General features: G+C 40.9%; 2 protein-coding genes across 4 annotated transcripts in view; both read right to left on the bottom strand.

The window, feature by feature from the left end:
* LOC308308296 (dedicator of cytokinesis protein 9) overlaps nt 1–2,720 on the bottom strand; it is a 133,537-nt gene extending 130,817 nt beyond the window's left edge. The window contains exon 1 of the mRNA XM_080753680.1: nt 2,297–2,720. Coding sequence (XP_080609806.1) covers nt 2,297–2,419 — 123 coding nt within the window. The 5' untranslated portion in view covers nt 2,420–2,720. The remainder of the gene's footprint in view (nt 1–2,296) is intronic.
* Nucleotides 2,721–6,968: 4,248 nt separating this feature from the next.
* LOC308307859 (FERM, ARHGEF and pleckstrin domain-containing protein 1) overlaps nt 6,969–15,411 on the bottom strand; it is a gene marked incomplete at its 5' end in the record, with an annotated part of 62,854 nt that continues 54,411 nt past the window's right edge. For all 3 annotated transcript variants that reach the window (XM_080753168.1, XM_080753167.1, XM_080753166.1), the window contains 11 exons: nt 6,969–7,073; nt 7,165–7,316; nt 7,834–7,941; nt 9,826–9,989; nt 10,775–10,887; nt 11,649–11,731; nt 12,398–12,487; nt 12,979–13,047; nt 13,191–13,321; nt 13,691–13,928; nt 14,688–14,769. In XM_080753168.1, coding sequence (XP_080609294.1) covers nt 6,992–7,073; nt 7,165–7,316; nt 7,834–7,941; nt 9,826–9,989; nt 10,775–10,887; nt 11,649–11,731; nt 12,398–12,487; nt 12,979–13,047; nt 13,191–13,321; nt 13,691–13,928; nt 14,688–14,769 — 1,312 coding nt within the window. In that variant the 3' untranslated portion in view covers nt 6,969–6,991. The remainder of the gene's footprint in view (nt 7,074–7,164; nt 7,317–7,833; nt 7,942–9,825; nt 9,990–10,774; nt 10,888–11,648; nt 11,732–12,397; nt 12,488–12,978; nt 13,048–13,190; nt 13,322–13,690; nt 13,929–14,687; nt 14,770–15,411) is intronic.

Below are 15,411 nucleotides of genomic sequence, written 5' to 3' on the forward strand. Positions count from 1 at the left end.
ATTAATTACAAGCTGTGTGGACAGTGGTCTCGTGTACACTCACATTCCTGTCCCACTGAGAGGCTGCCGCTCCACTTCCAACACAACAAGAGCGCTATACTTCCACTTCGATATAGCAGCTGAACATATGTTTGTCAGCAAATAGGCTGCGGTATGCCAAGCCATGGCTACCGGGAGAATGCCCTACGTCGCTGCGAGTTGGTTCAACACAAGACATGCTGATTTCCCAACACACACACACAGGGGTGTCACAAGAGTGGGGGGGGGGGGGGGGGGGGGGGGGGATGGGACTGAGTTACTAGGGCAGCTGGGCCCAAGGTGGAGGGGCCTTAATTATTTTATACTTTAGCTATTGAAAAATAGCAGATATACAAGCTCGAGCTTGTAGATCTGACATTTTTGAAAAGGTGTGAAAATGTGTGCAAATCTTTGAATATATGTATTTTTTAAGCAAACAATTGTAACTCAAATTTTGCTTCTGGGGGGTCCCTGGAACTAAATATTTTGAAATGGGAAACATAGATTTTTCAAAAAACCTTAGAAGGATTTGAAATATTCAAAGACTTGCACAAAATGTTCAGGATTAAAAAAAAATAGCAGATCTACGAGCTCAGCACGGCACTGTGCGGCACAGCGCTGTGTTAAGCTTGTATATCTGCTATTTTTTAATAGTTAAAGCTCAAAATAATGCGTTCCCAGTATAAATGGGTTAAACCCTCTCCCCCTATGACGAACATTCATGGGGGGCCCGCTGTGAATCCTTGTACCCAGGGCCCAGAATTTGGTGCGACACCCCTGATATCTGTTCCCGATCTCCTCCCACTGGCTTCCCTGGCAGCCCACCAGGGAGAATGAATAAATAATGTGAAGGTGTGGTTGAATGTCTGGGATCCTGACTCAGGATTCTATTTCTCTGACAGAGAGCCTTGGATGGTGTCCGTTTCGGTTACCTAGCAACTTCCCCAGGAAAGTTGGAACAATCAAAGTGAACACACACCACACACACACACAACAAGACGAGACTCCTTTCTCCCCTGCGTCTTTGAAAAAAAAAACACAAAGATGATACTTTGCGTTACTGCAGGTCCCCCCCGCTGCCCAAATGTTAGGGTCTGGATGGTGAACATGAGATCCATTATCACATGCAAGTAATTTGACACTTGACTGGTATACCAACCGTGAAATTGAAGCCAAGTGCTTTCCCTTGTTTTGGAGTTCCCTCTCAAAGTGCATCTCTATGAAAACTGATACCCTCAATGATACTGATGACAAGAAACACCTTGATCAAGCAGAGATTCATAATAAATGTTCGTATTCATAATAATATGTGCATGTCATGAAACAATAACTGCAATGAGTGATAACTTTGTAGGGCCTATTTTCATGTGTGTTTCATGGTGCACGCGCACGCACGCACACACACACACACACACACACACACACACACACACACACACACACACACACACACACACACACACACACACACACACACACGGTGTGCAATTATCCTTATTTTCATCACACACACAAGTAGTGTATGTATGTATGTGTGTATGTATATATATATATAAAATACACACACACACACACACACACACGCACACGCACACGCACACACACACAAATAGTTGTGTTTGTAGCACACGCACGCACGCACGCACACACACACACACACACACACACACACACACACACACACACACACACACACACACACACACACACACACACACACACACACACACGCACGCACACACAAATAGTTGTGTTTGTGAGTGTGCGTGTGTGTGATCAATCTAAAAAAAAAATGATTATTGTGTAAAAAAACATTGCAGATGCCACAGAACCAACCCCATATCATAACTGACTGCAGAAACTTCTATTCCCACTGGACTTCAAGCTTCTCTGAATTCAGAAGGTTGACATTTCTCTATAATAACTCCTAGTTTTGAGTGGTCTCGTGTAATATTGTAATATTTTTAAATATGGACTTTTGATAGGTTATTCATGAGCTGTATGCCACAAATTCAAAACTTTAACAAAAAAGGTTTGAAATAATTCACTGAATGTGCAATGTATCTAGAATAATTGAAAGTTATCATTAAAGTTATCATTTCATTATTATCATTAAAGTTTCAAAAATATATATTAAAGTTTCAAGAAAAACTATATCAAGCCAGCCACTGTGACACACCATAGAACCTGGTGGACACACACAGCAGGTGTGCAGCCTACATTTGAACAGTGTGTATGAGGGGAAGAATGCAGAGGGAGGGGATTTAAATGTACTTACAACCAGCACCGACGTCCTGACAACCTCAGACACGCTCTGCCTCAGCTCAGCCGCCGTGCCAGGTTTACTGAGACCCCGAGTAAACCTCCTGGTCTCCGGCTGTGGTGGGTGACTATTAGCCATGACCACCGAGTCACTAATTCTGACTGAGAGCCGATAAACTTTATATTAGCAGAAACGTAGAACGAAAATGAATCCGCTTCTTCTTCCACCCCGCTAGCACGGAGGACCATGAGTTTGAAGTTGGACCATGTTGTGATATTATAGTTGTTGTTTTGGTGGTTGAATCAGTCCGCCGAGGTGTCCGACTCATAATGTTCACCTTAAAAAGTAAACACACGTTGCATTTTTCCGGAGCTGCTCCTACAGTACTTTTTAACTCTCCGCGTTGTCATGATAATAACTATTCTTGTCTAGCTGTCACCGTTTCATTATCGCGGTCCCACCGCTTCAGCCCTGTGCTGTCTGAGAGAGGAGAGGCGCTCACACGGCACTCAGCAGCGTTGCCAGGTCTTGCGAGAGAAACAAGCACAAAAGAAGCAACTAGGTCACTTTAAAGTTTAAACCTTATTATGCATATATTATATTATATATTATAATGCATCGGGTCCCTTTGGGTCAGAGACCAATTTTTCGCAATTCATTATCAAATTGTTTCCGTTTCCTATGTAAAAAATATACATGCATCAACATTTAAAACCGTTTAAATTTTGTTAAATTTTGTTGTTTGTTAAAAGTGTAGGAAGTAGTGAAAATAGCCGATCTATAATCTCACAATGTGTTGCATCCTTTTAATATAACTCTATGGTTGCATTTGCGATGCGTTACGAGCTTGTAGATCTGCTATCTTCAAAAACGTTTGAAATTAAATGTAGAATATTTGGACAATAGCCTATTTGGGCTCCCTCCCTGGATGGCACAAAACATTTGCATGAAAATATTTGAGAAGTTGAACCACCGGTTGAAATCATAAAAAAATAAAAAATTGTCAAGCAAGCTCATAAGCAACTACACTTTAGAAATGCAACCACGTATTATATATTTACAAGCAAATTCACAGAAAAAGCTTATATTAAGCGGACATGGCAACACTGGCACTCACTCCGCGACCCCGCCCCTCACCGGTTAGAAGCCTGCCCACTCCCAGGTTTTCTAGAATAGTTATGGACTTTGGAAAGCTGCCATGAATGAATGGATCAATATTTACAAACAGAAACACTGAAGAGAACCGTTACATATTTATCATGAGAATACAACAGCCCATATGTGTTATCCAAAATGTTGTACATTGTAAGTGACATAAAAAATGATATAGTATTTGGTGTATTTTGATATATTTTGAAAGATATACGTTTTTAAACAAAACATTAGGTGGTATTTAGTTAAGTAACAAGACAATGTCAATAGCTAATCCACACCTAGTTAATACACTATCCGTCTGTCTTTCAATGTTATATGAGATACTTAAAGTGTGGTTCCTGTGGAAATAAGCCTCGGCTTTCTAGGATCTCCTTTTAGTTGACCTTGTACCAGTGATTTGTACTGTCATGAAACTGTACTTTTTTCTATTGCAAACTTCTAATAAATTCTTCAATCAATCAATCAAACCTCAAAGTTGTAGTCTATTGACATTTGACAGCAACAATTCCTTGAGCAATGATGCCATCTGTAGGTCACAGCCACTCACCTCTGGTACTGTTGTAAAACACTATAGTCAGGGACCCACAGGCCCAAAAGCTCAAGGAATGGGGTGATACCTGTGATGTCTTGCCGTACTTTTTATTTCTGTTTTATCTATTAGTTTGGTCATTAAGGTCCACAGAATGACAGGCCTGCTCTGCCGGAAACATCGCGAAAAAAAGTTATGGCCATTTGTATATTCACTGTCCCATCGACTTCACTATACAGGAAAAGAAAAATATTAAAAAAAGAAAATAAATTTGCTTTAACTCATATGCTGCCATTTAACAATACCTTCGTACTCTTTAACTGCCATTCGTCTCCATAGACTTCCATGTAATTCATAGTGCACGGATCATGCACACCCATGCCTAGATAATGCACCACGTGTGTCCACATTGCTCACAGCTTTCAAACAAAAAAATCCGAATGGAAATCCGTTCAGGCATTCATGAGATAGCAGCCATTATGTTTTACACTGTTGTGAGCTTGGAGGTCTGCTACCTGAGTTGTATGGGGGTTGTATGGGGGTTAAACAAGCAATTTCGCTATCATGCCTACTAACGTTTTTGGGGTCCCAAAACATTTTTTGAAAAATTTTTTTTTTTGATTTTTTTGATTTTTTTTTTTTTTTTTTTCAAAATGGCGGAAATTCTCGGGTTCCTCGGGCGTGGCAGGGAGGGACATCGCGAAATTCTCGGGTTCCTCGGGTTTGGCAGGGTATGAGTTAAGTAGCATGTGAGGGGTCAAGGGGTTCTTCATGATTCTGAATCCATTGCAAGCATTTGTTTTGCATGAAAAACATTCCTAGGGCAAAATAGCGGCCCACCAAAACTGTAAAAAGTGAAGATCTTTTGATGACTCATCACTTTTAACAATTTTGGGGGGCCAAAATTTAGCCCAAGGAATGTTTTTCATGCAAAACAAATGCTTGCAATGGATTCAGAATCATGAAGAACCTCTAGTTAGACCTCTCACATGCTACTTAAAGCACATTAATTTTTTGTATTATTTTCCTGTATAGTGAAGTCGATGGGACAGTGAATTTTCGCGATGTTTCCGGCAGAGCAGGCCTCTCATTCTGTGGACCTTAATGACCAAACTAATAGATAAAACAGAAATAAAAAGTACGGCAGAACATCACTGGTCCTCTCCCATTATCAGGGACTGGGTCCCTGACTACTACTACAGTTCAAATAAGGATTTCCTTGCTTGTATTTCTATTGAGTTCCAGCCTGCTTTGAGAAAAGCGTTTATAAACCCAAACAACAAAGGGTTTTCCTTCTTCTGTGTTAACTTTGCTCTACAAAAAACATGTTTATTACCTGAGCATATTTGATTAGGACCCACAGAGTTCTCTTCAGAGCCGGTCTAGTGGTCCAATGAAAATGAATGAAAAAAGTATTGCAGGAAAACTATTTTTTTAAAGATTGACTTTATTCCATAGTGGATATTAAACATGGTTTAGATAAGGATATGGATGGCGATAGATCATTGATTTCATACATGAGACTGAACAGACGCAAATACAAAGGTATGCATAATGTTACAGTTATTAATACTTACCCTAACCCAAAATTAAGAAAAACATAATTATTATGATTGTACTTCATATGCGGCATCTGAGCTGTTTTCATCTGCATAGTAGGATGTCATCACAAATAGTATTAACCAGTAATTTCCAACTATATATCCATTATCCACCAAGGTGATATGGGCGAAAACATCAACATCTTGTGACCATGTAGTACAATGAAATCCACAACAAATGTAAGTTAAAATGAGGTTTTTATTGCTTTCATTTCCAAAGAGCTCTCTGTTGTCTGGAAAATAAAACAGCAATTCAAAGGAGAACTGAGGATTTTCCTTCTAAAATGCTACACTGCAAAACCCTGTCATATGCATATTTCCATTCATTTTGGACCCATAAAAGATCACTTATATAAGGGAGGCAGCCGAGTCCAGTGAGGGCAATGGCGCTTGGAACTGAAAGTTTACATTTTGTTTCACACATAATCTTTAAAGCTTTCCTTTACAGTTTCCTTCATAACACACAGATTATGAACATCTCTCACATTTTCTCATACAGCTGAAAGTGGATTTCAACTTCAGACTTCATACAAAATAAAGAAAAAACGAATACAACAAAGATCAGCAAATAGGAATATTCACTTAGAATGTTATTAGTGGTGATGATACGGTAGCTATCCTGGTCACTTTGTGATCAATCCTAGAGTTATGTTGATACTGTAATACAACAAAATAGTTTAATATCTCGATTTTACAACACTTTTTTCATGAGAACACACTGCATCGGTGTGAACTCAACATCTACCTTTTAAGGGTGACCTGTTTTACATGAAGTTTAAAATCTCATAATTAGAAGACCCTCTTTATCACCATTGTAATAAAATAGCATTAGAAAGTCCAGGACATTGATAAAAATCAGTTTGGCACTGCAGATATAAGGATATTTAAAAGCAGCCATTTTGAACGCATAGACAAAAAACGTGTGATAATGTAGTGATAGTTTAACCATCTAAGAAAAAAATGTTTGAATTATCTATACCAACGTGTTTTCTGCTGTAAAAATAACCAATGACAAAATGTAAAACCAGAAATATAGGAAGTGGTTCAGACCGTTAGAAAACAGTATAAAATGACATCCTAAAAAAGAGGTTTCAGAGTTGAATAAAAATGCCAAAAAATGCAGTCTCTGATGCAGTCTAAACCAGCGGACATGTCACCATTAAAGCATTAAAAAGCACCAAAAGTGCATGGACACTGCTCAGTGTACAAATGTCCTAGATATGTGTAGAAAAGAAAAAACCGACAGTCCGGAAACAGATGTGAGTGGCAACAGAGTTCCAAGCTCAAAGGGGTAGAAGAAGCCGCCCATCTGAGCCTGGGCTCAGGGGTCAGAGAGGGTGGTTTCCTACCCCAAAAGAGGCCACATCCCTGGCTGGGACAGTATGTTTTGGGACGGGTGGGTGGGTGGTAGTGTATGGAGAAGACTCAGTGAGGATGGGGCTCTTTCCGGTTCAAGATGCGGGTACGACTGGAGGAGACCGTGGCACTGCGAATTACCTCCATCCACCTGGGGGGGGGGGGGAGGAAGAGATGTGGTCAGTTCACCAAACATTACTTTTTTTGTTGCATGGACACTGCTGGATGGATCTATACTATACCTTTCAAATGTGTATTCACTCTCAGATCGGAAATAGTAGACGTGGGACTTGAAATGCAGTTTGAAGACATAGTCCTTGTGGATGTTCTCTGAATCTGAGGGCACTGTGACTGAATATCCCAGTAGAGGAAGACTGGCAAGTGGATAATCATCCTGGCAAGACAAAACAGATCAATGGTTTCAGACATGGCTATGATCAGTTTCATCTGCAAATATCAATAAAAAGAACGACACACGCATCAGTTGTCATGAACCAAAAACTAATGCTATCCTGTGTTTCACACTTACTGCTGTCGCTGCTACAACACCAGAATTTACCCAGCTTATTTAGCTTAGTATTATCTTTTCTGATTCAATCTCGTCTGTAAGACTTTAAGCCAAATTGTTTGTTAATTTGACAAACAATAAGTTGTAAAATAGCTGTTTGGAAGCATTATACAGTGTTCTCCCCCCTCAATAGTTATTTTCGACTGATTACATCTGCAACACATTTCTGAGTAATACAGCTATTGAGTGTGATTTCCAATTAATAAAGCCACATGGGAAAGTGCAAAAACCTCTAAATATGGCAGGCAGATTTGACATTCTACATTGAGCTGTGATGTTCTTGGGCAGAAAAGAGTAAATACTGGAAAGGAGAATAAATGTGGCAGCAGGTAGGTGTCCTCACCTGGTACGTCTTGTAGAAAAACAAGCTGAAGTTGGTGAAGACCACCCAGAGCTTCTGCCAACCGTTGCTGTTCTTGAACTTCCTCAATAGGTTTCCCGACAGCTGATTCTACAGAGGGCGAAAAATAAATAAAAATAAATCAATGACAAGCTACAACTAATAGGCAAATTCTGTACAACATGACTTGGATATATTGGTATGCATTTTTGACTAAAACATGCAAAGTCTTTTCTATAATTATCAAAGGCCCAGGAAATCTACTTTGATACACCTGCTACACTGTGTGACAATCTGAAAGGCAAATACAGCTATATCAACAAGTAGTCTCCATGCTGTGTAACTGAACTGAGAATACGTTTCTTGTTGTACAGAGAATATTTTTCTTGTGGTACATGTACCGGTACTTGATAACTGCTATTGACAATGTATCAGCTGTCAACTGAATACTACCTACTACCTACCTACTTTTGCCCTAATGCTGCGAGTCAAAAGTAACATGATATAATGTAATATAAAACCAATCACGGATCTACATAAAATGTGGCTCGGGAGTAACAGAATTGAAAGCATAAATTATGTCTATGAAGCACTTTATAACTCGGTTTAAAAATAAAATACAAATAAAACAAATACTGAAGAGCCATACAAATAAAGTGCATTATCAAGAACTACAGTTTTGTGTGCAGAGCGGCCCTCCTCCTGTCTGCCCCTGGCTCTTTTACCTCTAGACTTGTGCAGGATTCACTAAAGGAGAGGCTCTGAACTCGGTACCAGCAGATAAGGGCCAGAGGCACAGGTCCCTGGCCACTGGCGGGCCCCACCACGGGGGCCACACTCTCATTGACTGGGCTAGGCTCCTCTACCATGGATGATGCACAGATGCACGGGGGCGGGAGATAGAGGAGGAAGAAAAGAAAGACAGGGAAGGAGGGAAAGGAAGGACAGAAACAGAAGCTGAGTAGGTGTCACACGTGCATGCAGTGCAAGGGACAACACGGGGGCCGACGGTGTGTCCAGGCAAGGCTGTGAAGAGGACGTGGTTACCACGAGAGCAGAACACGATCTGAACCATATCCGTATGGCAGTCATTTTGTTTTTACGCCATACTCGAGATGGGAACCTGGGAAGCCCCATCCCGAGCACGACGCCACGACTAAGACATAAGAACAAAATGGCCACCGTATGAATATGGTCAATGGCTGGGCTGTAACCATGCTACATCCCAAGCGCGATCAGTTCTGATATTATGAGATGATGACATCTAGCACACATCTACATACTATTTATAAATACAGACAGTCAGAGGGAAAAGGAGGACAAGAACCACAGAGGAAAGACACAGTTGAGGTTTAGAGAACAATGTCACGCCAGTTACCATTCCCCCCTCCAAAAAAAAAAGAAGTACATTGGTGGGAACAGCAATTCTGCAGTGCAGCTCACCGTGTCCATGAGCGAAAAATGCATTATGATATAAATACATATTCATAATGCACAAGACCAAACAGTTCATATCTGTATCAAATGGGAAGTTTATTAGCTCACAGAATCTGAAATACAGATGTTTTACGAGCCTGCTTATTAAACATAGACTATACTGTTACACAGTAACAGTATAGCAGTCTGTAGTCATCTTTGTTCCCTTCTTTGTTTGTGTGAATATTTATTTTGATCATTGATATCATCGCTGTTTTTGTGTGTGTGTGTTCTTCTTTCTCTTTTATGTTTTACGCTTTGAAAAAAAAACAACTGAAAACTAATAGAGAAAGTGATACACAAGCGATGAGATCAGCGCAGCTCAGACAGTGTGTGGGAGGATACAGCACTGAAGGATGCTGTTCCCACCAGACAGGTTACATAGTACACCACGCTAAACCAAGAGAGGAGATACAGCACACACTCCAGATACAGAGACAAGGGAGAGAACAGAGTAGTAAGGGACAGAGGGGGCAGGTTCCGAGGTTAAGGCTGAGGTTTATTTCTTTGTGCCGGTACCTCCACAGCTATGCTAAAGTCCACCATGGACACACTGGTGTTCCTGTGCCAGCACACATGCACCGTGGTGTTACCACGGTGTGGGGTGGGCTTCTCCAGGGAGCTGCGCGACGTGGTCATGTCGTCCTCGGACTCCGCCTCCACCGAGGAGTCCTCTGGGCATTCTGGGAAAGTCATGAGGCTGTTACTACAAGAAAAATGACTTGGGACGATGTGGGAGCAAAAACTAAAACAAAAAACCACGCACACACACACACACACACACACACACACACAAACTCATGCATGTGCAGTCTTATGTCGTCGCTGGTGGGTGGAAACCTTGTGTGTTCAAAATATTTACTTTGCAGGAAAAGGAAAAAGAAAGAAAAAACCCTGAGTTCTCGTACATTATTATTTAGTCACAAGCTCTTGCTAATACTTTTCATAAATACTAAGCACAGACAGATGTAATCACTTTCAAACCTGTTGTCCCTATTTTGGGCGTGCCATCAAATACAAGAATTGTAAAAAAATAAAATAGAAAATAGTAGATCTACAAGTCACGTTTTTATAAAAAACATACAAATACAAATGGAGACACAAGGTCTCTGCCTACAGAGATGCTATACTGTATTTATATCACTATTTAAAACAGTTATATTCATACTGATGACTGGATAAGTCCATTTTGAATTCGCGCACAGTGCTTAGGCTGTAATTTAACTAGTATTTATAGGGGTATTCCCAGAATGGGAATGGTTTGACTGTAATATCCATTTAGTCTTGGTTATGTGAGAGAAAAGTGTCGTGCATCAAAATGAACAGATCCACACGCTTGTGACGGGTTGTGTGAGCTTGTAGCTCTGCTATTTTTGTTCAAACAAACAGAATAATTCCACCATGTTGCGTGTGTGGGAACCAGCCGGGTGGTTAATGTGCATGTGCAGTATGTACTGTACCAACTTACTGTTTTCAATCAGACTGCTGGCCAGCAGGTCAGAGGTAGGGCCGTTGCTGCTCTCTGCCATGTCTATTGCCATTTTGATGTCTTCCATCCACTTCTCCATCTCGGACAGAGAGCTAAAGACACACATATGGATACAGGGGCTCAGAGTGGACAAAGATACTGTATACCATTGGTTTACAAAGTGGGGTCCAGGGACCCCCAGGGGTCCTTGAGGGAGTTCCAGGGGGTCCCCAGCTAAATGATAGTTAGGAACCAAATGGACCCTTATGGGTCTGTAACTCAGAGAGTGTACAAATGGAACCCGTTAGGGTCCATTTGGTTTCATTTGTACACTCTCTGAGTTAAATTAACAGAGGGTCTCAGCGATAGGAATGGCATTAAATGGGGGTTTAATGCATGTCAAACTGGGGGTCCTTGAAATTAAAATGGTTGGTAATCACTGCTAGAGCCGTGAAAATCATCGGGATCCGCAGGCTAATAATTCTTTTGTCCTTGACATGTAAAAGTTTGAGAACCACCGCTGTATACTGTAGATCTATGTACATCATGTGATCCCACAACTGTCGATGTCTGTCCAGCAAAGATCATTAGTCCTTTAGCAGGACACTATACCCTGGCTTTCAAGTAACTGCCTAAACAACGAAAAATACTTCTCTTTTCATTTGCTAAATCAAATGAAAATGTTATGTGGTTATTTTCACAAGCAAACAAGCAGCGTGAATATTGAATGTGCCTTCGTATTTACATTCAGACATTCTTGTTGACACGATGCAATGAGTCATACAGTTCTCTGCTTATAGAACGGCTTCGCCAAAGAAATGGATACAGATCTCTGGTCCTGACAGTCTTATCTGTTATCCGCTAGTGTTCTCACCTTGCCGCTACAACAACTGACTGCCGCTGTCCAACCAAGGTGAATGCATGAGGCACACCCCACTCATCCTCACTCTCTCTGATCTGGTAAAAGAAAAATACAGAACATGCATGAGAGAAAGGGAATGAGTATCTAGGACAAGCAAGGACTGAAATAGACAGAGAGGGGGAGGTTAAAAAGGGAGAGTCAGGAGACAAGAGAGTGAGACAGATGTAGGGCTGGACAATAATATCCATCTCTAGAACATGACAAAGATAACTCAACCACTTGAACCATCACATCCCTATTCTGGGCATTTTAAAATAGCAGAACATTTGGCGGAGATAGACAAACATTTGACGAAAACAGCAGATCGGTAATTTTCACTATTTGATGTACAGCAAAGTAGGTATATAGGGTTTAAGTGGTTAATGAACGATACAAGTATATATATTTTGTTTTTCATTGTAATATTTTTCTTGTCTTTCAATGTTGCATCTGTATGTTACTTCTGTTACTTTAACCTTTAACCGTATTCTGCTTTAATTCAATAAAAGGCTAAACATTGAGGCACAAGGATGAATTATGTAACTAAGAAAGAAAAATTAGATGTAGACATGCATAGAATGTCAATGTTTGGTCCACGTATAAATATTTCTATTCACATCGCCCCAAGTCTAGACAGCGGTATGCTAGTGTTACAATATGACAAGCTGCTGGAGACAGTGGTATGCACTTCCATACGGGTAGCGGTGCAGGGCAACACTTACTGTCATGCCGTGGAGTGGCAGCTGCCCGTGCACTTTGAACTGATTGGTGGCCGTCATCCCTCGACTTGTGTACAAAATGACGTCATTGAACTGTTAACAGAGAACAAGAGGGAGAGAAAAAAAAAGAGAAATTCTAAAGTAGTGGTCTAAATTCACTTACCCTTCATTCATCTTAGAATCATTAATTAACGTATAAAAAGCTGTACTGGTGATTTGTCAGCCTATTCAATCTGATCCAATAAGTTATAAGAATGTAACGACTGTTTCCATTCATTTCACTTATTAGATAGCCCACATCAGATACCTCAAGAACAATGCGAGATGGCTCTCTTTTATAACCCTGATGTTATATTACAGACGCAAGAGCTGTAAATGACTAGGCAGGAGAAAAGTTCATGTTTATATATTTTGGTGAAGCACCTGCAATATCTCCACAACCAACTAGGGGGCTGAAACCACAGAAGTTACTGTATTGTCCTGAGGCTACAGTATGTGAGTGAAGCATACTTATTTTACCACTGACATATAGGCTAAATAATTGAATGTTTTCTTTTTTTAATATATATATTTTTAATCATTACCAGGAAAAACATTCGTTGTTGGAGGCCTTTTCCAGACAGCTTGCTGAGACAGCCCAACCTGATGAACTCCTTAATAACAGAAAGAGGAAGACAAAGACAAAGACAAAGACGTTAATGAATAAAACAGGACAGAGTTAACCTCATTAAAAAATACAAGATAAATATTGAGGACAATTAATCTCTTAAGGCAGATGTTCAGTCCTTGAACTCACCCGCCCAGGAATTACAAGATTGTCGATGCCAATCAAATCTTTCTTAAGCTCCAGTAGCTTCTGGAAGTTCTCCATCTTGATCATGCTTCCCTGGAGCTGTTCCACCACCTCAGACACATCTGCCAGAGCAGCTAGAGACCAGCCAGAGAAAAGACCATTAGAAATAAAAGAGAACAGCTGGAGAAAGGCTATTGAAATAAAAGGGACCAGCTGGAGAGAAGGCCATTATAAATAATGTCACACTGTGTGAAGTTGTACTGGAGATATGAACGTTTTTTGTTTAGTTGTTTCCCCAAACCTTCATTTGATAGGTATACAGTGTAGACAGACAGGAAACAGGGAGAGAGAGTAGGGGAGTGATATGCAGCAACTGGTCTGGCTGGGAACTGAACCAGGGACCCATGTGTTACGTGCCCTAACCATTCGCTTATCAGGTTCGCCCTGAGATAGGCCTGTTTGAACACGAGTGCACGTACGGCATAAGTACAGTCAGTGAGTACCTCTGCAGTCCCTGAAGTCCACATGAGTTGGTGGGTAGTGCTTGCACAGGCGCTCCAGAATCTGCTTGTAGTGCATGAGACGGTGCAGCGGCCGCAGGATGAAGACGTTGAGGGGGATGTAGCACACCTTCTGCAGCTCAAAGTCCCTGCAGAGGCCCTCCAACCTGCGAGACCCCCGACACGCCTTCTCCAGTTCCACCAGAGCCTCTGACTGCTTCTGGAGGTTTGCTGTTAGGGGCTGTCGTGGACGGAATTAATACAGACACGGTCAGCAAACAGCTTGCCTTTCTTGGCATCTAGTCTTTAAAGGCCAGACAGCATCAATGCAACTAGTCGCAACGCCTTGCAACAATCTTTGCATTCAATTACTTGCAACTGTTATCCCCAAAAGCAGTTGCAAGCAGTTGCATGGGTGTGGGCTGTCCTTAAAACGGTTTTGTTGCAAAGAGTTGCAACTAGTTGCATTGGTGGGGTTTGGCCTTAATACAGTGGGGGTACTAAATAAAATTGATTATAGATAATTGAAGACAGAAAACACCAGAAATGTGTCAGTATCAGGAAGACTGTTTCGTGCTGGTGAAGTTGGGTACTTAGCTAAAAACATACTGTAATGATCAAAGTTTGAGAACCACTTGTCTAACAGAGTACAAATATTTTCAATAGAGTCCTATTTAAATGTGAACTGCAACATACTGGCCAAGGCCGAGTGCAGTAACTACAAACAAAAATGTCTGAAAGCTAAAAAATCATCATGAAGGCTAATTTGACCTTTGGGAGATACACAAATAACTAAGTTGGTATGTCCAAAAACGTAGTTACTGCACTCTGCCTTTGAAGGGAAGCATACTGTAGGTCTCTGAACCAGAAATCAAACCTACGACATTGACATTATAACGACATTGACATTATAACGACATTGACATTATATGCTATGCCCTTTCCATTACACTACTGGAGCATCTGTGAGCTTTAAATATAATGAGAGTTTGCGTTTTACCTTTAGGGCTTGGAGGTTCTTCAACATGACATCACCAATCCGCTGATAGTCTCCTTTGATGTGAGCATTGGAACGCCCTTCCCTGAAGAAGAGAATGTATCAGCACTTCTCATACTTGAAATGTTACAGAGCTACTGGCCTCTGTAAACTCCAGCAGAAAACAACAGCGCATAAAGTGTATCGATTGCCCAGGAAAGCATCAGTGTTTTAATCAAGATTCATTCCAATCAAGTTTGAAACAATACTTTTAAGTTCATTGACCAACATCACCAGCAGGTGTCTCCCTTGAGCAAAATGTAACCCATCCAGATGCAGGCATAAATGGGCTACCATCAGTGGACTGGATTTCATGTAAAATGTTAATTTGGGACCACATACGCCTACTGAAGGTCTGTTTTATATATATAACACTGGATAAAAGAATACAAATATAAAAATAAAACATTTCCTTTGTATAAACAGCTCTCTACTTCAGGTCAACAAGAATGCTAGGAAGATATTTGAATATGTAAAGTAGCTATGGAGCTACATGTAGTAGTAATGCATGTCATGGTAGGGCTCTACCCGTTTGACTGTGGACCTTATCAACACCAGAGGCCCAACTTTAGTCACTTTCACTTCCGATTCCAGAGGTCTCACATTGATACACAGCCACATTAGGAACAGAAATAAAAATATGTCTGTAGCTAAAGGCTGTAACCTTAACTCCTGACAGCCTGCCAGG

This window comes from Nannobrachium achirus, assembly GCF_963921795.1.
Source record: "Nannobrachium achirus genome assembly, chromosome: 22".
Classification (NCBI taxonomy): Eukaryota; Metazoa; Chordata; class Actinopteri; order Myctophiformes; family Myctophidae; genus Nannobrachium; species Nannobrachium achirus.